The sequence below is a fragment of the Gorilla gorilla genome, chromosome 3 (genome assembly GCF_029281585.2).
Source record: "Gorilla gorilla gorilla isolate KB3781 chromosome 3, NHGRI_mGorGor1-v2.1_pri, whole genome shotgun sequence".
Classification (NCBI taxonomy): domain Eukaryota; kingdom Metazoa; phylum Chordata; class Mammalia; order Primates; family Hominidae; genus Gorilla; species Gorilla gorilla.
In genome coordinates, this window is record NC_073227.2 from 132,787,195 (window position 1) to 132,811,458 (window position 24,264).

Consider the following 24,264-nt stretch of genomic DNA (forward strand, 5'->3'; position numbering starts at 1 on the left):
GGTACTCTGCCCCGTTAACTCCCTACCTGGGCCTCTCCAGACTCCCAGCAGCTCCATCCAGTTTCCTAACATAGAGTCAGGACAACAAGGGAGCATGTAGGATCTGGATTTGGACCTCCTGTGTTCAAACCCCAGCTCTTAGTCATGTGACCTTGGCATATCACTTCACCTCTCTGCATCTCAGGTTTCCCATCTTACAGAAGAGAATAATAATAGAACGTGCCTCTTAGGATTGCTAGGAGGATTTATTGAATCAGTGCATATAAATCACCTAGCACTGTGCCTGGCACCTGGTTTTGCCCAGTAAGTGTTAGTACTTAGGATTATGTGGTGATGAAAGCAGTACTTTGTGTAGCAACATTGTGGTAGGAAAATGGGCAATGCTTACAATGCTTTCTAGGCTTCACGCGTGAATAAACATGCCCAGAAAGCACTCAGCATGATTTAGTTTAGCATATGAAGATAATAGTATTTGGGTGATAAACTCATTTATGCTACTAGCTACGTAACCACTAAATCAAAGGTCTTTAGTGTAACACCCTAGCAGAGCAAAAGATGATGATGTTTTTTCATAAAAATTTGATTATTTATTTCTACTTTTCGCTCTTTATGTTACACTTTCATTTCATGCCGGTTTTCTTCTTTTTCTTATTTTATTCATTAACTAAACATGATGATATAAATCAAATATGGACTGTTATCTAAAATTCTGTATTTCTTCCTAATTAAAATGTAGGCAATAAATGAAGCAGTGTCATGAACTAATGTGGAAGTTCTCCCAGATGATGATGATTGAAAGAAGAAAACAGCAGAACCATATGTTTAGTGTGACATCATTTACGTATGAGAAAGAAAGAGATAGGAAGGGTAGGAGAAGGCAAAGCAAGACAATGATCAATTAATGTCTAAATATAAATAAAAGGATAGGCGTTCTGGAAGGAACGTCTCTCCCAAACCATTGTCAAGGAGAATTGGAGCAGGAGGAGAAGAAATAAGATAAGGGGTGGGGAAACCATGGGGCGCTTTTACTTTTTACCCTATATAGTTTTGTTGCTGTTGTTGTTGTTGTTGTTGAGACGGAGTCTCGCTCTGTCGCCCAGGCTGGAGTACAGTGGCTGGATCTCGGCTCCCTGCAACCTCCGCCTCCTGGATTCAAGTGATTCTCCTGCCTCAGCCTCCCGAGTAGCTGGGACTACAGGCGCATGCCACCACACCCAGCTAATTTTTGTATTTTTAGTAGAGATGGGGTTTCACCATGTTGGCCAGGCTGGTCTCAAAATCCAGGCCTCAAGAGATCCACACGCCTCGGCCTCCCAAAATGCTGAGATTAAAGGCGTGAGCCACCATGCCCGGCCCTACTTTTTACCCTATGCGCTTTAGTATTGTTTGAGTTTTTAACAACAGGAAGTATGCATTTATCGCTTCTATAATTTTATAAATGTAATGGGGGAAATTGAATGAAGGAAATACTATTTTATTGCACAATTGAATTGGACTTTTCTATTTTCTTTCTTTTGGTTCAGCTGCCTAACAAAGTATTTTTCTCTTCCTAGCTGTGGGTTTTGTTGTATTAATGAAAATGCCTCCCACGCTAAGCCTGGCCCTCAGCCTGCCAGCGTTTCCGCCTGGCTCACGATGTTCCACGCTGTTCCTCCAGGCGTCCCTGAGGGCCTCCATCCTCGCTCGGGACTGTGCGGCTGCGGCAGCTATTGTGTTCTTGGTGGACCGGTTCCTGTACGGGCTCGATGTCTCTGGAAAACTTCTGCAGGTCGCCAAAGGTCTCCACAAGTTGCAGCCAGCCACGCCAATTGCCCCGCAGGTGGTTATTCGCCAAGCCCGAATCTCCGTGAACTCAGGTAGGCTCCCTCCTGCTGGCCGCCCCCGCGTCCTCAGTGTCTTCTGGTCCCCTTCCCTCCCGAGCTACTTGACCTCTGTGGGACACCCGGAGCACCCGGGCCCTGCGTGCCATCTTTCCGAGCCCGGGGCTCCCCTCCCCCGCCCCTGTGCCCTTCCACCCGCCTCTTTGCCAGCACAAAGGCCCTGGCATAAAGGGTTTCAGAGCCAAAAGCAGTAGAGAAAATTGTGAAAGGGTGTGGAAAATACTAATTGGAGCTTTTGTCTTCTAACAAATCTGTCCTGCTGCTTTCAAACAGGGGTATCTGAATTGCTATACTTCTGACCAAGAGTCTTTAAAAAGCAGATTAGAATTCTACTATTTTCTCTTCGCTCTCCTGTCTCCTTTCTGTAGGGCCACTTGACTAAGCTGACAATAGAGCTGACAAACCCACTGAAGTAATTTGAGGGTTTTTTTTCATCATTCAGAACACCGGTACAGTACCTGATTAGGTCTTAAAGTATCTTTTTTTTTTCCTGTCACTTTGAATGAAATGAAAAAGGAGGCTGACATTCTAACTTAAGATGTGGTGTGGAAGAGGGCTGGAGGGGAGGGGGGCCTGCTATGCATTACTGCAAAGTCCACTTCCATAGAATTCTTGAATTATTTAAATTGCTGATAGCCATTAGATTTAGAAACGTGTAGCCTGTTATTCCTGTTTCCAAGACTGAAAAAGTAAAGGATGAAAAGAGAAGGCAAGTTACCCCTCCCAGAAATGGGACTGGTTCATTTTCTGATTGGTTTTAGCTGTTGCTATTATTTTAATAACTCTGGTCTTTAAGAGGTTAAAATCTCTTTACTTCATTTCCTTTGAAAAGGAACTGTACTAACTATGCTAAATAGGACAATTGCTGAATGCAGAGAGGGACAGAGACAAAAGGACATGGGAGAAATGGGCTAGTGGAGGTTACCTTTTCAAAAGCCCAAGTTCATTTACGCTCAAGTTCTTGCAACTGTGCATAAATTGTGCATGTCTTGTTATTTACTTATCTCAAGTAACTCAGGGACAGAGCTGAACTTAGGAAAAATTTCTTCTTTAAAATGTTCCTGATGTAATTTATAATGTGTGGGATATGAAAGAAACCTAACAACTGTTGTTCCTTCTGATGGTGTCAGATGGCAATGATGTATGAGCAGGGCATTCTCTGAGGGAAACAGAGTGGTGAAGGCTGGAGGGTACAGACCGGGTTCTAATATTGGTTCTCATCAAGAAGAGCTTGGAACAGAGTTAATGTAGCATATTTTGTGCCATACAGCATTGCTATAGTGTGACATGGAAATTGAGGTCAAATGGTAAACAGGGACGTTGATAGCTTTGCTTTTACATGTCCAAACTGGTCTTTCAGGTTTCCATTTTTGTTTTTGTTTTGTTTTTGAGACAGTCTTGCTCTGTTGCCCAAACTGGAGCCCAGTGGCCTGATCACAACCCACTGCAGCCTCGACTTCTGGGGCTCAGGTGATGTTTCCCCCTCAGCCTCCTAAGTAGCTGAGACTTTAGGCATGCGCCACCACACCCAGCTAATTTTTGTATTTTTTGTAAAGACTGGGTTTTGCCATGTTGCCCAGGCTGGTGTCAAACTCCTGACCTCAGGTGATCCACCCACCTCGGCCTCCCAAAATGCTGGGATTACAGGTGCAAGCTGCCATGCCTGACCCGGTTTCCTTTTTTTAAATTGGTTTTGGGAGGGTTTTTTAAATTATTTCTCTCAAGATTCTAACCAGGTGGTATAGCAGTTTTCTCCTGATAATGAGAAAGCTTTGGGATGATCATGATGAATAGGATGCTCCTCTGCTTAAATTATCCTGTGTCTAACATAAAGGTCCTGGATCTTTTTCCCTAATGGTTGGGATTGTCTTTTCCTCAAAGACACTATTAAAAGTGCCACAGAAAGACAAATATAGCCTCAGAGTTAAGTCTTCTTGTGTAAACGTCTACCCCAAAACATCTGGAGCCTCCACCTACACTGGGTGTCTCAGAGAGAGAGAAGGACTGGGACTGAGAGTAGGGATGGCTTAGGGGTAACAGAAGAAGATTTGCTGAAAGGAGGCTCTCAGGCCCAGCACTTAGGAATCGTGGGGTGGAGAAGTGAAAGAGATTATATAATATTGTAAGAGGTAAGGAAGAAAAACAAAGGTGATATGAGAGGACAGCAGTCTTGCTATTATCCATCTGATCCAGCGCTTCCTGGTATCCACCACAGCATTCCATCCAGCCAAACACTCAATGTAGTGGGATGTCAGAAGCAAGAGAAGACCCACAAGGCCAGGCACTATGGCTCATGCCTGTAATCCCAGCACTTTGGGAGGCCGAAGTGGGTGGATCACCTGAGGTCAGGAGTTCGAGACCAGCCTGGCCAACATGATGAAACCCAATCTCTACTGAAAACTACAAAAATTAGCCAGGCGTGGTGGCAGCCGCCTGTAATCCCAGCTACTTAGGAGGCTGAGGCAGGAGAATCACTTGAACTCCGGAGGTGGAAGTTGCAGTGAGGTGAGATCACGCCATTGTACTCCAGCCTGGGGCACAGGATCAAGACTTCGTCTCAAAAAAAAAAGAGAGACGACTCACAAGGCCTGCTCACCTCACTCTTGCCTGAAATTAGGAGACAAAACCTTTCAAACCACAGTTACAGATAAAGGCTCAGATTTCCAATTCCATCAACATGGAGGACTGAGCACGTGCAGAATCTTCTCCCATTACAAATACATAAATATGGTGAATTAAAGATTTGTAGGTACCTGAAACATAAAAGGTATTTAAAATCACAGCAATAGACTACTGCTTATGACACATAGCCAAAGGAACTTACACTTGAACAAAGTCCTCAAGGGAAGGGGCTGTCATTTTAATCCCTGGGCAGAGATGAGAGACAATTGCCTTGTGCCCATGTGAGAAGTAAAATATTTGCATCAAGCTTGAATTCTTAAAGGTTTGCACAGGCTACAAAAGGAGACTGAACAATCCCACCAGCCTGCCCAGAGAAGTTACAAGGACGCTTGCTCTCTGCCCAAGCTCTGGGATGGAGGGGAAAAAAAACTCTCATCTAAAATAAAGGTCTCAACTCTGTGCCGAATTTGAGTGTGGAGTCTGAATTTACTCTGCCCACAAGGCAGGAAACCTGCCTTCAAATAATTAAGAAAAAAAATTTGTTCAAGACTGAAATTTCTGGGCCCCAGGAGATCAAATGCAAAACTATACTCTAGAGAAGTATCCACACCCCAGGGCCATGGGAATCTCACAGGAAAATATTCTTGGCTAAAGATGACCTTACATTAAAATTTATAAGCAACAGACTGGGCAGTGGCTCACTCACGCCTGTAATCCAGCATTTTGGGAGGCCAAGGCGGGTGGATTACCTGAAGTCAGGAGTTCGAGACCAGCCTGGCTAACATGGCGAAACCCCATCTCTATTAAAAATACAAAAAATTAGCATGGTGTGGTGGCAGGCGCATGAAATCCCAGCTACTTGGGAGGCTGAGGCAGGAGAATTGCTTGAACACAGAAGGCAGAGGTTGCAGTGAGCCGAGATCATCCCATTGCACTCTAGCCTGGGTTACAGTGAGACTCTGTCTCAAAAAAAAAAAAAAAAAGAAAGAAAACAAAAAAGAAAAAAAAGAGAAAGTAATAGTAATTTATGGGGAATTCCCCACAGAACAGGCAGCGCATACAAGTTTGTTTTTATATAGACAGGATACAAGAATTCAACTACAAAACCATGGCTGAAGAGCACAGAACACCCTCCCGGTTGGTGAGATAAGCTTTTGGCATTTCACCTGCTAGTAAGGGTGCCCAGCTGCCAACCAGACTGCTTCAATGGGGTGAATGAGATAAAATAAATCCTTAGAAAAATGAAGTAAAAAACAAAGATACAAAAATGCAAGTTTAATGTATTTATTATCATCAGCTTCAAGAGTTATACAATTATTTTGGCAAATCATAATAAAAATTTCTAAATGCTCACTCTCAGTGTTTCACTTAATCTCCTCAATTCAGGCTAGCAACAAAAAGACACAAATAGTAGTGCTCCAGAGTAGTGCTCCCCAAACTTCAATGTGCTCTGAATCCCCTAAAGATCTTATTAAAATGCAGATTCCGATTCAGTAGATCTCTGGTATGGCCTGAGATGCTGCTGTTCTGTGAACCTTGCTTGACTAGCAAGGGATCATCTAAAGATTCTAACCATGTGCCTGGCTGCCCACCTGGGACAAATGACCACTAACAACCTTAAAATCAAGGTACATTTTCTACAGCCAGTTTCTCAGATGTTCCAACCCCATAACTGACCTACCAGAAATGTACGCCTGCAATACCATTAACAGTGGGGGAGAAAATTATGCAACTGGAAACTGTATTTAAAGAAAATGTTGAAAATGAAGCACAGAGAGCTAAGTAGATGAAAATAGAGAAGTTTAAAAAACTCAAAGAGATTGAAAAAAACACAGAAGCATAGGAAGACTTCTAGCAGGACTAACTAGACTCAGAATTGGAGAAAATTATGTCTTTACACTGAAGAAGTTTATCTAGCCTTGGGCAAAAAAGTTTTAGGCCAGGCATGGTGACTCACACCTGTAATCCCAGGACTTTAGGAGGCCAAGGCGGGAGGGATCGCATGAGCCCAAGAGTTCAAGACCACCCTGGGCAACACAGGGTGATCTCATCTCTACAAAAAATAAACAAAATCAACCAGGTGTGGTGACATGTAGCTGTAGTCTCAGCTACTCCAGAGGCTACGGTGGGAGGATCTCTTGAGCCCAGGAGGTTGAGGCTGCAGTGAGCCATGATTACACCACTGCACTCCAGCCTGAGTAACAGAGCAAGACCCTGTCGCAAAAAAAAAAAAAAAAAAAAATCTTTTTAAATAAATTCAAGACCATACCTAGTGTGGTAAACTATAGAAAATCATACAATAAGAAAGTCTTAAAGAAACAGACAGAAAAGACAGATTAATATAGGAAGTATATTTAGACTAACAAAAAGTATCTTATCAATAATAAGAGTCCAGAAAGCAAGAGAATCTCCAAAAAATTGAGAGGACATAGGTTTTGACCTAGGATTTTATACCTAGCAAAATTGTCATTCAAAAGTGAGGATAAAATAGACATTTTCAGACCTGATTGGCTAAAAATGAATTATTCTCAAGACAGCTCTCTCATTCACACACACACTCACATACACACTAAAGGATGCATTTTTCTAAGAAGAAAATTGAACTTAGAATGAAGAAGTGGAGAGTAAAAAAAGATGATGACTAAAGAATGTGGTAAATACATTTAGCCATATAAGATTAAAATAAAAGGAAATTATATGGCAATATCACTTATATAATTAATAAGGTGCAAAAAATCTTGAAATATTACCAAATTGACCAACATTGTATTAAATTAATAATGCATTACAATCAAGGAAGGTTTATTCCAGATATATAAGGATAGTGGGCTTTATTTTTATTTTTATTTTTTGGGGGACACGATCTCACTCTGTTACCCAGGCTAGAGTACAGTGGTGCAATCGTGGGTCACTGCAGCCTCAACCTTCCAGGCCAAGCAATCCTCCCACTTTAGCCTTCCAAGTAGCTGGGACTACAGGCATGTGCCACCATGCCCAGCTAACTTGTTTATTTTCTGTAGAGTCGAGGTCTCTCTACGTTGCCCAGGCTGGTCTTGAATTCCTGGGTTCAAGCGATCCTCCTGCCTCAGCTTCCCAAAGTCCTGGGATTATAGGCATGAGTCACCGTGCCTGGCTGATAGTTAAATATTTTTAAATCTATTCATTTAGTGCACCACATGCACAGAATAAAGAAGAAAAATATGTGTTCACCTAAATAGATTTTTTAAAGTTAACAAAATTTTCAACCAACTTAGGTTAAAAATGCAAACTAGGGATAGAAATGTAATCAGGTGACAGAAACCACACAGTAATTTGAACAGGAAAGTTCAATACAAAGAATTACTATTTCAGGGGATTAGAGTAATGAGGGTTTGGCTAGTGAAAAGTAAAGAGAACTCTAAAGAAGAACTCTAAAGCGTGCAGGATAGCAGTTTTAAGGTATAGCCACTATTCCCTGGACTCAGAACACCTAAAAAAGAGCTCCTGGCCCTCATACCTATGCACACCACGGCTGAGATCAAGACCTTTTTGGAGAAGGCACAGACATGGCTCGCCGCATGGCAGAGAAGTCACCAAGGTTCCATGCTGGCCGAACTCGCTGGAAACCCACCTTCTGAATGTTGGGGGAAGCCGTCTACGGGGAGGCGCTGTGTCTTAGAACTCACCACAAAGCTGCCTTTACAGAGTGCCAGGGGAAACTGGTCACCAGAGGAGCCTAACTGACAGCACTCCACTGTAAAGTCAGCTGAGAGGACTGACTGCTGGGTTCGGCTGACCTCTGCACACTGAGGAGACAGATGCTACAGAAGTCACCTATGTTGCAGGAGTCAGGCACCGGGAAAACTATGAAAGCCTGTGTTGTAGGAGTCAGGCATTTAGGAAGTGGTACCCGCAGTGGCCTGGCCAGAGGAGCACACCAAGTCAGGATGAGAAGCACCCTTCCCACGCAGCGTCCTTCCACACCCCACGATGACAAGGCTTACCATCTTGCCAGCTGACAAAGGAGAAATGTTTACCAGATCCATCCCCATGATCACAAAGCAGGTATTGAAGGGTGGATTGGAACTGAAAGATGACAAGTTGGAGCTGAAAAATGATAAGTTCCTCCCTGCATAGGAGGGAACTTTCTTAAACTGATAAAAGGAAGTAACTGAAAGCCTCCAGCAAAACCAATGATGAAAAATTATAAGAATTCCTTTTTAAGTCATGTCAAGAAAAAAAGTACCTCATTACTGCTTCTATTTGATACTTCCCTGGAAGTCCTCTCAAGGCAATAAGAAAATGAAAGGAAATAAAAGGTATAAAGGCTAGAAATGAATAAACAAAAACAGTATGATTTGTAGACAATATGGCTGAACACATAGAATACTCCAAGAAATCCACAGATTGTTAGAATTAAGAAATTCAGCAAGGTTGGTGAATACAAAGTCAATATTTTTTAAATGCCCATTCTTAGCAACAAAACCTAATTAGAAATATATCTTTTAAGAATAGAGATTGCTTTGATAAAATTTATTTGTGTAGGTATTTCATTTGATATCTGTCTTTTTAAATATATTGGTATGAATAAATTTAATTAGACTGTAAGCCATGATTTTGATACTAATTTTCTTTTATTCTCTCTTTCTCTGTTTTTCTTTTTTTTGACAAATATATGTGGAAAGCCTGCTATGTGCCAACAATTGCATTAGGCCTTTAGGATAGTTATAAAGATGATCAAGATATGGTTCATTATCTTCAAGTGGTTCAAGTTGGGGGAGAAGATAGAACTATAAAAAAATTAAAAATAGCAAAGCAATGAGGTTTAAAACAGAGAGGAAATTAGAAAGGGAGGGAGGGAAGAAAAGAGGAAGAAAGGCAGAAGGGAAAGAAGGAGGAAAGGAAGGATGAAAGGAAAGAGGTAGAGAGAAAGGAAGGGAGGACAGTAACTGTAAAAATTGGTAAGGGAAGGAGACAAGATGAGAAACTCTAAAAACTGCAGATATTATTTCATGCTATATGTTCCCTCCTCTGATGACAGAAAGAGAATGTGAGGAAAGAAAATTATATCCTGCATGGCTGAAAATGGTCCCCTACAAAAATATCATGTTGGACAACTAATCTGAAATAGTGGTATCTCTGGGAAGCAGTTTAGCACTGGTGAGTTTGGACTTTCATGGCAGGCTGCCTTGGTTCATATCTTTTGGTAATGATACTTATCCTCTGTAAGGCCCATTTCTTTATTTGTGAAATGAAGACAATAGAGTGCTTAGATATAATTTAGAACAATGTCCGTCACATAGTAAACACGTAATAAGCGGTAGCTCTTATTGTTATTATTATTACTATTATTACCTTGAAGACAGGGGCTCTGTCTTGTTCATCATTCCATCTCCAGCTCTTAGCACAGTCCCTGGCACAATTCAAACATGTATTTGGATGAACAACAAATAGCTATTGAATATTTGCCCTGTTCCAAGCATTGTTAGAGGTACATGGGACAGGGCAGTGAACAAAACCGACAAAACCTCCTGCTGTCTTAGAGTTCACACTCTAATGGGGAGACCCAGGCAATGAGGAAATAATTAAAATATACAATGTGTCTTATGGCAATAAATGACAAAGAAAAATAAAGCAGAGGTGAGAAACAGTGGCAGTGTTTTGGTGATCATTTGCTTTGCAACAAGCCACTCCCCAAAGTTAGTGGCCTAAAACAATTTAATCACAGTTCATGTTCTGGCTACAACAATACACATCCCTCTCATGTGCAAAATACACTCACTCCTCCCTCAGAGCCTCGTACCATTAAGGGTTCAGGTTCAAAGCTTAAGATCTTATCCTCTGAAGTAGGTTTAGGGACAAACAAGTCTTCTCAGGTACTTCTGGGGACACAGAGACTTGTGAACTAAAAGACAAGTTATCTACCTTCCAACACAACTGACATGCAATGGGGATATAGGAAAAGATAATTTCAATAGGCGCTTCTGTGCAAAAGCGGGGGAAATGAGAGTCACTCAGCAGTCACGGTTCATATTAATCTAAAATCTAGCCAGGCATATATCCCAAGTCTTCCTGATGTGAGGACAAGAATTATTTCTTGATTAGGGCTCACTTTTTCTCTTTGAGAATGGTTTGCTTCAGCTTTTGGATTTGTCCTCTGAATCATCCTTCCTTGTCTATAAAATGCATATATATACTCATACCTACATAGAGAGAAAGAGAGAGAGAGACTCTGTCACACAGGCTGGAGTGCAATGGTGCAATCTCAGCTCACTGCAACCTACAACTCCTGGGTTCAAACAATTCTCCTGTCTCAGCCTCCCGAGTAGCTGAGACTACAGGTGCATGCCACCATGCCTGGCTACTTTTTGTATTTTTAGTAGAGACGGGGTTTCACCATATTGGTCAGGCTGGTCTCGAACTCCTGACCTCAGGTGATCCACCCACCTCAGTCTCCCAAATGCTGGGATTACAGGCATGAGCCACCGTGCCTGGCCCATAAAATATTTTTTATGAAAACATCTCAGCATACTCCATGCCTATAGAAAGTTTGACTCCCAGATGTCTCTTTTCATTTTGAACTATCTCTGCCCTTCTTAAATCAAGCTGATATAATTCATTTAAATACTTTCTAGCTTTTTAACATACTAAATTAGAAAAAAAAATGCCTACATTTATCTCTGAATGCTACTTTGGGCTACAAACCAAAGGGATACAGGACAGCACCCTTAAGATTCTTAGAAGCTCTTTCGCTTGGTCAGAGGGTCTGAGGTCTTAACAAAATGTTTTACAGCCACGCCCTTGGTTTGATCTTGACCCTAAGGTCACATTTTACTGGCAGTGCCCTGAATTTGACCTTTGCCCCAGGTTTTAATATTTTAAATTTATCTTCAGAATGTCTTGCTGTCTGGAAAGACTATTCTGGGCCATCTTTATTTTCCCTAAATCTTGCTTAAAAATGGAATACAGTAGTCCACCCTTATTCATGGGGGATACGTTCCAAGACCCCAGTAGATGCCCAAGCCTGATTGCCATTAATCGAGACACATTTCTGTTTATGTCTTCTACCCACCGATTTAATGCCTTTTCCATCTTAACTAAGCACCTATCACGCACGGTAGCCATACTTTCACAGTTTGAGATGTGACAGCAAAACTAGCACAGATCTCTTTTTCCTTCTTCACCATTTTTGGATAGAGGATGCATCCTTACCATAGACCTTAGCAACCTTGGCATATGAATTTTTTCCTTCTTTATTAAGTTGAGAATTTTCACCTTCTCACTTAAAGGAAGCACTTTACAGCTTCTCTTTGGCATATCCAAATTGCCAGCATCACTACTCCTGTCCTTTGCGGCCATTGTTAAGTAAAATACGGGTGACTTGAACACAAGCACTGCATTACCTGACAGACAGTTGATCTGATCATGGAGAGGGCTGCTAAGTGACTAATGGGTGATCATCGTAGATAGCATGGATCCGCTGGAAGAAGGGATGGTTCATGTCCCAGGCAGGATGAGATTTCATGACGCTACTCAGAACGGCACGCAATTTAAAACTTATGAATTGTTTTTTCCTGGAATTTTCCATTTAATATTTTTGGACTGTGGTTGACTGCTGGTAACTGAAGCTGCAGAAAGGGAAACTGGGGACAGAGCGGACTACTATAGTTTCTTCTTTAGGTTATTGCTTTCTTCCTGTACTTTATCTTGGGTAACTAAAAGATACACATTTTGGCACTTTCAATATCCTTCCTGGGTATCTCCCTAGCTAGACACCGAGTCCACTGGTTACATTTTGCTACATTCCACATTACTCCTGGAGACCATGTTGCCAAACTTTACAACACCGTATAATGTCTGTTCCCTTTCTCAAACTTCCAGGAACAATTTCTTCACTGCCTTTTGTCTCTGCAACACCCTTCAAGTCTCCAAAGTTTTTGTTATAGTAGTACTCCACTTTTAAGTGCATGATTTTTCCATTGCTATGTTAAAAGCCACTCCATGACTTAGTGGCTTAAAACAGTAATAATTCATTCAGTCTCATAATTTGTAGTTTGGGTGATTATTATAAGTACTGTCAGCTGGAAGCTGGGATAGCTAGAAGGTCTGGAACGGTCTCATCCACACAGTAGGCATTTGGTACTGGCTGCCAGCTAAGAGCCAAGCAGAGGCCTTGGGGGAGGGCCTCAGCTGTCCTCTGCATGGGCCTCTCCATGTGGCGGCCTCAGCTTCCTCAGAGCATTGGGCTAAGTTCCAAGAAGGGAAGGCAGAATTTAAAGATCCCTTAACGCCCAGACTTCTGCCACATTCCATTTGTCAAAACAGGTCACAGGGCCAGTTGTGTTCAAGGTGAAGGGAAATAAACTCTAGATTCCACTTTTTGATGGAAAAATGGCGAGGTCATCATTGCAAACGAGCATGAAGAATGGAATATACTGGTGTGGTCTTTTTTGGAAATACAGCCTACCACAGCCAGAGTGTATGTCTACGTATGTAATTTAAAATAAGATGGTCAGGGGAGGCCTTCAGAGACAGTGACATTTGAGCAAAGACCTGAAGGAGAAGAGAGGAAGCCTTGCAGATATTTGGGATGAAAGCGTTACACACTGAAATAATTGTAAATACAAAAACTCTGATGTGGGAATGAGCCTGGTCTACTCAAGGGATGATAAGGAGGCCACTGTGACTGAAGTAGAGGGCCAAGAAGGAAGGAATAAGTAGTTAGAGGTGAGGTCAAAGAAGTCATGAAAGCCAGATCATGTAGGGCTTAGAGGCACCTAGAAAAAGGAATGTTTGGTTAAAAGGATAAATAATTGTGTTTCCAACAGGTGTCCATAGAATAGGCCCTTCCTATGTGGTAGTAACAAAAATAAGTAAAAACTTGAGAAAGAATCTCCTCACTCCCCACCCCCAAATTCCTGCCTGATAATTCCGTAACTAGTTCCTGTCCACGGGCAACTCTGTTCCACTTCCTGAAGTATAGTTTTCACAGGGAGGCGGCACAGCCTGTTAGAAAAGTTTGCCTCTACTCCTCAAGCCCTGCTCTATGTGAATGAATTATCACATACATATGAATCTAATTTTCATTTCAGATACTGTCCAACTTCCCACCTTACCAACTTAGGAAAACTTCATCTTTCTTTTCAGTTTTATAGATGATGTCATTATTGATTTTAAATTATAAAATGGAATGCTTCCAAAGGAGGTTACAGTTCCTGCTGCAATATATCAATCTTAGAACATGAACGACTTGTGATTGTTAAGTGCATGTTCAAAGCTAATTGTGTGGCATTTGGTTGCTGCTTTTCAGGAAAACTTTTAAAAGCAGAGTATATTCTGAGCAGTCTAATAAGCAACAATGGAGCGACGGGTGAGTACTTTCATATCTTCACGATGACTTTTACCTCAGCCCCGAACAGAGCACTCATTTAATAACAACTTAGTGACTTAATAGTTACTATACATTAGACGTTTCCAGAGCTATCTGGGGCTGGCTCTGCCACTGATGAATGAAGAAGCTTTGATCAAGCAGCTTACATCTCTGTGTCTCTGTTTTCTCTAAGTTAAAAAAAAAAAAACAAAGACAAGGAACCTATTATTGGCCTGCTTCCTTACAGAGTATGCTATCTAATGAACAGTCACTGTCAAGGCAGATAACTCAGTGGGCCTTAGAAAGGTTCAACAGCAGCTTTTAAACAAAATTGTGATTGGAAATAAAAGCCTCTAAGTTCAGAAGAGTCTGCTTCGGCTTTATCGATTTAAATGGTTCAGAAAATAGATTTGATTTTTGGTACATAAGAACTTTAATAAAAACTTGTTTCAAAATGGATTTTCTTTCAATATTTAATTATCCATGAAAGGAGGCAAGTCCTAATAGGTAACAAATAACTTAAGCCTTCAGATATCTTGTCTGAATTTCTGGGCATTTAAGTTAGCAAGTTTACCAATAAGTTGAGCACAGTTTCCATTGGACTTTTAAACTCAGCATGCTTGGATGTGAGGTCTCAAACTGCCTGAAACTTGTGGACATTTCTAGTGGGGAGACAGTTTGGAATCCAAATATTAACCACACACCCCTCACTTGTGGCCACCATCACTAAACTACAATATACACTCTTGTCATCATGTGTGTGTGTGCACACACACATGCACGCACACAAGGATTCAAAGCTAGGAAGAAAATAAATATTATCTGATGTGACAGAGAATAGTGAGGGGGTAGTAAAGAGTCTGCCTCTATTTTTGATGTTTGACTGACCACTGACAGTTTTCAGGCCACAGCCTTTTTTACTTTTGCCTCACACTGGACAGTCCGATTAAAACAAACAAACAAACAACAAAAAGCCCTTTCATCCACACACCCAAACCCAGCTTACAGGAACCTTTACCCGGCCCCACACCCCAATCACAGTGAAAAGCAAAGCCACTCACCACTCCCTGCCTGAATCAAAGGAGCAGCTTGGGTGCTAGCCTGACTTACCCTAGAAAGTCTCATTATGTGAGCAATAAATCTTCTCACACCTTCTTGGTACATGTGTGGAGTCATCAGTTTTGACATCCAAACAAATTTTCCTCAGATGGGATCCACCCCACCCTCCGCAAAGCAACCATAAGACAGTGGGGGTAACAGTGTAGAAATACTACTCTGTGGAGGCCTTTGAGGAAAAGCACTGAGGCTGAGACCTGAAGGAGAAGGATCTGGCCTCTTAAGAAGCTAGAGGAAAGAGAATCCCAAGCAGGGCTAGTGGTAAGTGCAGCTGCCATGAAGCAAGAGGCCAGCCCTATAACAAGGAGGCAAAATAAAGTAGAGTGGACAGAGAGTAAGTAGGGGAACTGGAGACCAGACAGGAGTCAGTTCCTGCAGAGCCTTAGGCTACAGCAAGAAGTTTGGACCTGATTCTAAATGTAGAGACGAGATTGTCTCTCAAAATGATGTCACATGTGCTCATGAAGACTTCTGTGAAAGTAGTTTTAATTCGCAAGGCTATATCTCTGATAATTCAAGGGAATTTTCGTCTTTTCTTTCAGGTACCTGGCTGTACAGAAATGAAAGTGACAAGGTCCTGGTGCAGTCGGTCTGTATACAGATCAGAGGGCAGATTCTGCAAAAGCTAGGTACCATCATCTAAAACTTGCATTTCTCAAGGCTCATTTACAAAGCCTGGCTGCATGGTTTCACTGTGGAATTTTCTTCTTTTATCTGGCTAAAATTGTTAATTTCCACTTGCCTTAGTTTCCTCATCGAAAAGAGAACGGCATTTAAGATCCTAGGAGTGTCGCAAATATTAATAAAATGTGATTTTTCTAGTGAGTTTTGTTAGAGAGGTTCACAGTTGTATATTGTAATGTTAACTGTAGGGTTCCCAGTGTTATTTCTAGCATCTGACTCAGTTCAGCAGGACTCCATGTGATATGGTGACACCTTATACTATACCCACCGTGACACTGTTTTCGTTCATTCCTTAAGGTATTCATGAATTTTTCAAGTTTATAGAATGCTAATATACTTTAGAATGCAAAATAAGGGTTTGAGAAATTTTAACAGGAGGTGGCAATTATTATTTTTGTAAAAAACTGAGATAACTACATATATTACGCATATTATATATACAAATATATAATAATTCTGTTTCCCAGTGAAATGGAAAAATTGTCTATATTACAACTGGAGAAACATTGCTGTGTCAATCTAATCTAAGCCTGAGTTTTCCTAACAGAATCTAATGAGTCTTGGTTCTGTATTTGTTTTCAAAGGTTTTCTCTATACAAGAGCACAGATACTAGCTGTTCCTCCCCTGTCCCTCTCCCCGCCCCTCTTTTTTTTTTCAGGGATGTGGTATGAAGCAGCAGAGTTAATATGGGCCTCCATTGTAGGATATTTGGCACTTCCTCAGCCGGATAAAAAGGTGGTTTGTCTAGTGCTTCTTTTTCTCCTTTCCTGTATTTGTCTTTGGATGATTATCTCTTTATGACAGAAGTCCATTTCTCATATATCAATTTCATCTGTCCTATTTTTATTTATTTTTCACAAGCATAGGGCCAGGTACAGTTAGTAGCTTCCTTATGTGTCTTGCTTTATCCTCACTCACAGCTAGACTCTTGGTGCATAGATGGTGTTTTTATAATCATTTGTAACTGTCCATTTATATATTTATCTCTACTGGTCCATTCATTTATCTGTTTTGTTATATATTTACTCTTTACTTGATTGCATAGCAAAGTTGAGAAGACCAAGTTGCTTATATGTAAAATCAGTTTTCTTGAGTTGAGTGGGCGAAGACTTCAATTGTTTATATAGCACCTTTATTCAAGAAATTGAGGTCATCTGCCTTCCTACTTGACATTTTCATTTTCTGGAATTCTGTGGGTATAGTCTCATTATCTGAAACATCTGGTTATTACATTTCCCTGAGCTGTGTAAGCAATTGCTGTCTACGATTCTTTTACAATACAGACTGATATGAGCTCTTCCTTGGGCCAGTTATTCAGGCCTAGCAGTAGGGACAAGTTAGTATTGATCATCCAGTGAAACCCAACTGAGAAGTAGCTGTGTTTACATTAGGCCCATGTGCCCTAGGATGTGTTGATCTTTCAAGCTCTGTGGCAGCCAATTTAAAAGTATCTCCAAGTCAGGGTATTAATTATTACACAATGTAATATTTATATACATGTCAAATATATATATATATTATATATATGTCAAATATATATGTCAAAATGTCACATTTTATCCCATAAACATGTATAATTATTATATGTTGATTTTTTAAAATAGTATCTCCAATGTCATAGTAATAAAATATTAATAGGCAAATAGTTCATATGGAGGGATAATCATAGCCTTTAGGCCATGGATGAGAGCAGTAATCCACTGTAAATTCCCGATCTGTGACTTCTTTGTGTTTTTCCTACAGGGCCTCTCCACGTCGCTAGGTATACTGGCAGACATCTTTGTTTCCATGAGCAAGAACGATTATGAAAAGTTTAAAAACAATCCACAAATTAATTTGGTAATTATCATAACACTGAGTGGCATCACCTGTAAAACTGTCAGTCGTGTCCTTGGTGGTTGGTTAGTGGCTGTCTTTCTCAGGAGATTGGGAGGCAGGGAGCTCAGTGCTGCGCCTCCTAGACAAACGGGAGGAATCCTGGGGAGGAGTCTTGTGGGGTCCTATTTGGCTTTATTATCCCAGTGCCTGGCACTGTAACAGACACTCAGAGAGTGCTCAGAAAGTTACTGGTGAATGAATGAATGAATATCAACAAAATGATTTTGAGCCTCACTTCTTCCTTTCAAAGTATAACAAAATGCAGTTTCCAAACTTGGGACATCTTGATGATAAAGGGGTAATAATTTTAAAACTTTGTAATCACCATCTGTTCAAATCAGAGCATCAGTCCCTTGTTCCAGGCTCTCATCCTTGATAATAATGACTGCTAATTTTTATATATCACTTTACAACTCAAGAAAGTATATATATATCCACATAAAACCCTATGAGGAGGGTAGAGCAAAGTGTATCATTCCATTTTAGAGAAAAATAAAATGCAGTGCAGAGAAACTAACTAACCTCTGCAGTTTACACAACCAGTAAGAGAGAGAACTGGGAGCTGAGCCCAGATCTCTGACTAGCCCAGAGAAGTGACAAGGATGTTCTGCTGCTCTTCACACTGTGCTTAAATGGAGTTTTTATTATCGTCTATATTGCCATTTTTATTCAAGACACCATTAAATCACAACGGTAACCATGCTCAATACTAATTAGTGTAGCAAAAGAACACATACAGCTTGCTGATGGTAATCTGAATCTAAGATGTTGCTTTTTCTGTTTGACCAAAACAGGAGGATCATGTCCCTTGTTCACTGAAGTTATCCCTGATGACCGTTTAAAATTGCAAACTTCCTTCCCATCCTGGACCTCCTTAACCCCTTCTCCATTTATTGTCTCTCCAGAATACTTGTCATAATCTCAAATACTATGCACTTTACTTGTTTTGTATATTGACTGGTCCCTCCCCCACAACAGAAAGTAAGCTCCTTGAGGGCTCACTGTCTGCTGCTTCCCCTGTGTCTAGAACAGGCCCTGGAATGTGGTGGTACTCTATACATATTTATAGAATTAATAGAAGAATTCTAATTGCTGTGAAATCATCAATTAAAGGGCTCTTTGCCAAGAGCGTGCAGAAATCAATTAATCTGGCTTCAAAATGTGCAGTTCCTTTGAACAAAGAACTGCCACCGTCCTCCAAAGAAGCTCACCCAAATTATTTTGCACAGGTGTGTGTCTGCTGGGAAAAAGGAAAGTCAACACCTTGCGGTCTTTAGACCCACTTACTCTTTCTTGACACTGTTCTGAACGGGTTGCGGTGAGGAGTCCCTTGAAATCATGAAAGAAAAGCAAAACCATTTCATAGCCTGTTTTTTGCTCATCGATAATTAATTATCACCATTCCACTTAGCCTCCTGTTTTCTCACAGAGCCTGCTGAAGGAGTTTGACCACCATTTGCTGTCCGCTGCAGAAGTCTGCAAGCTGGCAGCTGCCTTCAGTGCCTACACGCCGCTCTTCGTGCTCACAGCTGTGGTAAACGAATGCAGCCGCTCCTCAAACCCCAACAGGACCTCTCCCAGGATGCTTTCTGATGTAACCAGTGAGAAGGGAAAGGTTTAACCTTCAAATAGGCTTTGTGTCTCATCAGTGGCAATTGTGATAAGACTCCACACCACATATGGAAAAATTTTATTGGTCGGAGTTTTGACAGCCTACTAGGAGCTAAATTAATTCAGCCCAAGGATAGAATGTTGTCTGTTGTGAAGCAATGGTTCCCAAGCCTGAGTGCACATCAAAATCACCCAAGGAACCTTCTCAAAATACATATTCCTGCCAGGCATGGTGGCTCATGCCTGTAATCCCATCACTTTGGGAGGCCAAGGTAGGAGGATGGCTTGAGCCCAAAATTTCAAGACTAGCCTGAGCAACATGGTGAGACTTTGTCTCTACAAAAAATTAAAAAATAAAAATTGGCCAGGTGTGGTGGTACGCGCCTATAGTCCCAGGTACTGGGGAGGCTGAGGTGGGAGGATCACCCGAGCCTGGAAGGTTGAGTTTGCAGTGAGCTGAGATTGCACCTCTGCACTCCACCCTGGGTAACAGAGCAAGACCCTACCTCAAAAAAAAAAAAAAAAAAAGAAAAGAGAAAAAGAAAAAGAAAAAAAAAAGAAAGAAAAAAATACTACACATTTCTGAGCTCCACCCTAGATCCACTAAATGCAAATCTCTGGGGTTGGTATCCAAAAATCTTTAATTTTGGAATATTGTCCAGGTGATTCAAATGCACAGATGCATTTGGAAACCAATGCCCTATTGTTTTGACATTAAATGAATGATGTATTCATATATAGCATCCTTATTTGCATAGAGAAACTTATATCCATTTCCATGGATAGACTCTGTTAAAACTAACAACAGCAACAAACACAAGCCTATTGTCTTTAATCAAAATGTATCAAAGATACAATAGGATGGTAATTGAAGCTAATTTCTTACCCCTTCATGCCAGCCAGTCACTTATATCCCCATCCCTTCTTCTGATTCACCAAAAAGGCCTCGGGTCCTTAACTCAATGTTTGCCTGTACATTTTCCTTAGAATGTATGTGGCATGTGTTCATTTTTCTATAATATTTCAAATGACTGTCCTCCAGAAATGAAAAGTTTGTCCTGATTCACTTCCAGTTTTCAATTCAATATCTGATTTTGTATTTGGTATTTTTCCCAGAATATCCGTGGCACGTGTTTATTGTCGTACAGTAGTTCAAATGACTGTCCTCCAGAAATGAAAAACTTGTATCTGTGTGAAGCCAAAGAGGCCTTTGAGATTGGCCTCCTCACCAAGAGAGATGATGAGCCTGTTACTGGAAAACAGGAGCTTCACAGCTTTGTCAAAGCTGCTTTCGGTCTCACCACAGTGCACAGAAGGCTCCATGGGGAGACAGGGACGGTCCATGCAGCAAGTCAGCTCTGTAAGGAAGCAATGGGGAAGCTGTATAATTTCAGCACTTCCTCCAGAAGTCAGGACAGAGAAGCTCTGTCTCAAGAAGTTATGTCTGTGATTGCCCAGGTGAAGGAACATTTACAAGTTCAAAGCTTCTCAAATGTAGATGACAGATCTTATGTTCCCGAGAGTTTCAAGTGCAGGTTGGATAAACTTATCTTGCATGGGCAAGGGGATTTCCAAAAAATCCTTGACACCTATTCACAGCACCATACTTCGGTGTGTGAAGTATTTGAAAGTGATTGTGGAAACAACAAAAATGAACAGAAAGATGCAAAAACAGGAGTCTGTATCACTGCTCTAAAAACAGAAACAAAAAACATAGATACTGTGAGTACTACTCAAGAAAAGCCACATTGTCAAAGAGACACAGGAATATCTTCCTCCCTAATGGGTAAGAATGTTCAGAGGGAACTCAGAAGGGGAGGAAGGAGAAACTGGACCCATTCTGATGCATTTCGAGTCTCCTTGGATCAAGATGTGGAGACTGAGACTGAGCCATCGGACTACAGCAATGGTGAGGGAGCTGTTTTCAACAAGTCTCTGAGTGGCAGCCAGACTTCCAGTGCTTGGAGCAACTTATCAGGGTTTAGTTCCTCTGCAAGCTGGGAGGAAGTGAATTTTCACGTTGACGACAGGTCAGCCAGAAAAGAGCCTGGCAAAGAACATCTGGTGGACACTCAGTGTTCCACTGCCTTGTCTGAGGAGCTAGAGAATGACAGGGAAGGCAGAGCTGTGCATTCATTGCGTTCACAGCTTCATGATCTCTCTCTTCAGGGTCCCAACAATGACAATTTGGAGCCTTCTCAAAATCAGCCACACCAACAGATGCCCTTGACACCCTTCTCGCCTCATAATACCCCAGGCACTTTCTTGGCCCCTGGTGCAGGGCTTCTAGAAGGAGCTCCAGAAGGTATCCAGGAAGTCAGAAATATGGGACCCAGAAATACTTCTGCTCACTCCAGACCCTCATATCGTTCTGCTTCTTGGTCTTCTGATTCTGGTAGGCCCAAGAATATGGGCACACATCCTTCAGTCCAAAAAGAAGAAGCCTTTGAAATAATTGATGAGTTTCCAGAAACCAACTGCGATGTCAAAGACAGGCAGGGGAAAGAGCAGGGAGAAGAAATTAGTGAAAGAGGCGCAGGCCCTACATTTAAAGCTAGTCCCTCCTGGGTTGACCCAGAAGGAGAAACAGCAGAAAGCACTGAAGATGCACCCTTAGACTTTCACAGGGTCCTGCACAATTCTCTGGGAAACATTTCCATGCTGCCATGTAGCTCCTTCACCCCTAATTGGCCTGTTCAAAATCCTGACTCCAGAAAAAGTGGTGGCCCAGTCTCAGAGCAGGGCATCAACCCTGATGCCTCCACAGTGGATGAGGAGGGGCAACTGCTCGACAGCACGGATGTTCCCTGCACAAATGGGCACGGCTCTCATAGACTGTGCACTCTGAGACAGCCGCCTGGTCAGAGGGCAGAGACCCCCAATTCCTCTGTAAGCGGTAACATCCTCTTCCCTGTCCTCAGCGAGGACTGCACTACCACAGAGGAAGGAAATCAGCCTGGAAACATGCTAAACTGCAGCCAGAACTCCAGCTCATCCTCAGTGTGGTGGCTGAAATCACCTGCATTTTCCAGTGGTTCTTCTGAGGGTGACAGCCCTTGGTCCTATCTGAATTCCAGTGGGAGTTCTTGGGTTTCACTGCCGGGAAAGACGAGGAAAGAGATCCTTGAGGCTCGCACTTTGCAACCTGATGACTTTGAAAAGCTGTTGGCAGGAGTGAGGCATGATTGGCTGTTTCAGAGACTAGAGAATACGGGGGTTTTTAAGCCCAGTCAACTCCACCGAGCACATAGTAAGTACAATCTTTTCAATAGTTCCCCCCTCAGGAAGCAGCTGTGTTGGGGCACTCTGAAGAGCTTGGTATGTAGATCACTTAAAGCTCATGAAAGGTATAGACCCCTGGTATGCTTTGTGAGTTCACAGAGAAATGTATACTTCAGGGGTCTCCCTCACTCTGTGTGATGGACCTTAATGGTTGTAAAGTAAAGAAGCTTGCTCAGGCTACCTTGCATGCTGGAGGTTTGCTCTAAGGACACATGAGGTAGTGAGGGAGACAGGAAACTTAGAGGACTCTGGCACAGCCATCACTAAGGGTTGAAAACAGCTCTGGAGGCCGTCTCATCCACTCAGCATCTATCTTCTTCATTGATTCTCATTACTAATCAGGTGATTTTAACAGGCTGGATACCATATTATCTGCTCAGCATCTATCTTCTCCTTCAAGTCTTTTTACCAACCAACTGATTTTTCTCTGTCTTTCCCCATTAGAATTCTATGGGGACACGGTTTGACCTAGTTAAATATCATCTTTCTATTGGGCAGAGACTTTTTACACCTGTCTACTTAAGCGGTTTCTTGCCAGCCAATTGGTTGGTCAAGTGTGTCCTCATCTTGCATTCACGATGCTATAACAAAATGCCATCAACTGGGTAGCATATGAACAACAGAAATTTATTCCTCATAATTCTGGAGCCTGGAAGCCCAGGATGAAGGTACTGCTTTCTGGTTCATTGACAGCGCCTTTTCTCTGTGTCCTCACATAGTGGAAGGGGGAAGGGTTTCTCTGGGGTCTCTTTTATGAGGGCACTCATCCCATCTATGAGGAATCTACCCCTCAGGACCTAATCACCTCCCAAAGTCTCCAGCTCCCAACACCATCACCTTGTGGGTTAGAACTTCAACATGTGAATTTAGGGGGGATAAAAACTTCCAGACTACAGTACCCCTACTGTTGCAATCAGCAGCTACTTCTTGCTTAAGGAACAGCCCAATGTCACTGCCCAAAGCGGGAAGCCTGGGCTGGAGCCACCTAGTAGTCAATGCCTAACACAGCTTAAAAGTGGTAGAGAAGCTGGGAGGAAGACAGAAGGAGATTCTTCTCTTAGCCCAGGAATCACATCAAAATGCCCTCCTACTATACAGAAAAATGATTTGAATGATTAAAAAAACAAAAAGATTGTGAAGCACATCCCAGAAGAGACAAACTACATGGATTGCTAAGCACTGGCTACTAAATAGTAATTCTCTACCCTGGCGCCACATGAGACTCTTCTGGGGAGCTTTTAAAAACTTCCAATGCCTCACCCCAGAGATTTCCATCTAATGGGTCTGGAGTGCAGACCCAGGGATCATTATTTCTTATGAGCTCTCTGGTGATTCTGCTTAAAGCCACTGTTAAGAGCTTCTGCTTCAAAGTATTCCAATGTTTTGCCTGCCACCTTGAAGTCCGACTAAAATACAAATCACATTGTTACCAAAAAAAGCAAAAGTTTCCAGCAATAGGGTTTTCTACTAACTGTGAGATTCTGCAATTTTGGAATCACGTTTATTACAATGAGGTAACTGCTTTCTTGTTATTTGTTATTGTTTGCTAATTTATGGATGAAATACATTAGAGGAAGCAAGGCCCAAAATGGCAGAAACAGAACAATGATTCCCTTCCTCTTTTCTTCTCTCAATTTATCACCCATCCTGTGTGTGGACAGACAACTCACCGTCCATTTCCATCCGGCTTCTCTAACTGAGTCACCCAACCCTGGTCACCATCTCGCCCAGCCTGTAGGCATCCCCTTCCCAGAACTGTCAGTTTATCTTCCTTTAAGTATTTTCTCTCCCACGTGTCCCATTCGTTTATCTACTTTCACAATCTAGACAAAAGTCTTTGT

At 41.8% G+C, this 24,264-nt stretch overlaps 1 protein-coding gene across 4 annotated transcripts in view; it reads left to right on the plus strand.

Moving 5' to 3' along the window:
* Positions 1–24,264, plus strand: part of ALPK1 (alpha kinase 1) — a 144,859-nt gene that overhangs the window by 113,238 nt on the left and 7,357 nt on the right. For all 4 annotated transcript variants that reach the window (XM_055385181.2, XM_055385182.2, XM_055385184.2 and 1 more), the window contains 7 exons: positions 1,658–1,856; positions 13,792–13,851; positions 15,510–15,596; positions 16,311–16,387; positions 17,396–17,491; positions 18,960–19,064; positions 20,258–22,391. In XM_055385181.2, coding sequence (XP_055241156.2) covers positions 1,658–1,856; positions 13,792–13,851; positions 15,510–15,596; positions 16,311–16,387; positions 17,396–17,491; positions 18,960–19,064; positions 20,258–22,391 — 2,758 coding nt within the window. The remainder of the gene's footprint in view (positions 1–1,657; positions 1,857–13,791; positions 13,852–15,509; positions 15,597–16,310; positions 16,388–17,395; positions 17,492–18,959; positions 19,065–20,257; positions 22,392–24,264) is intronic.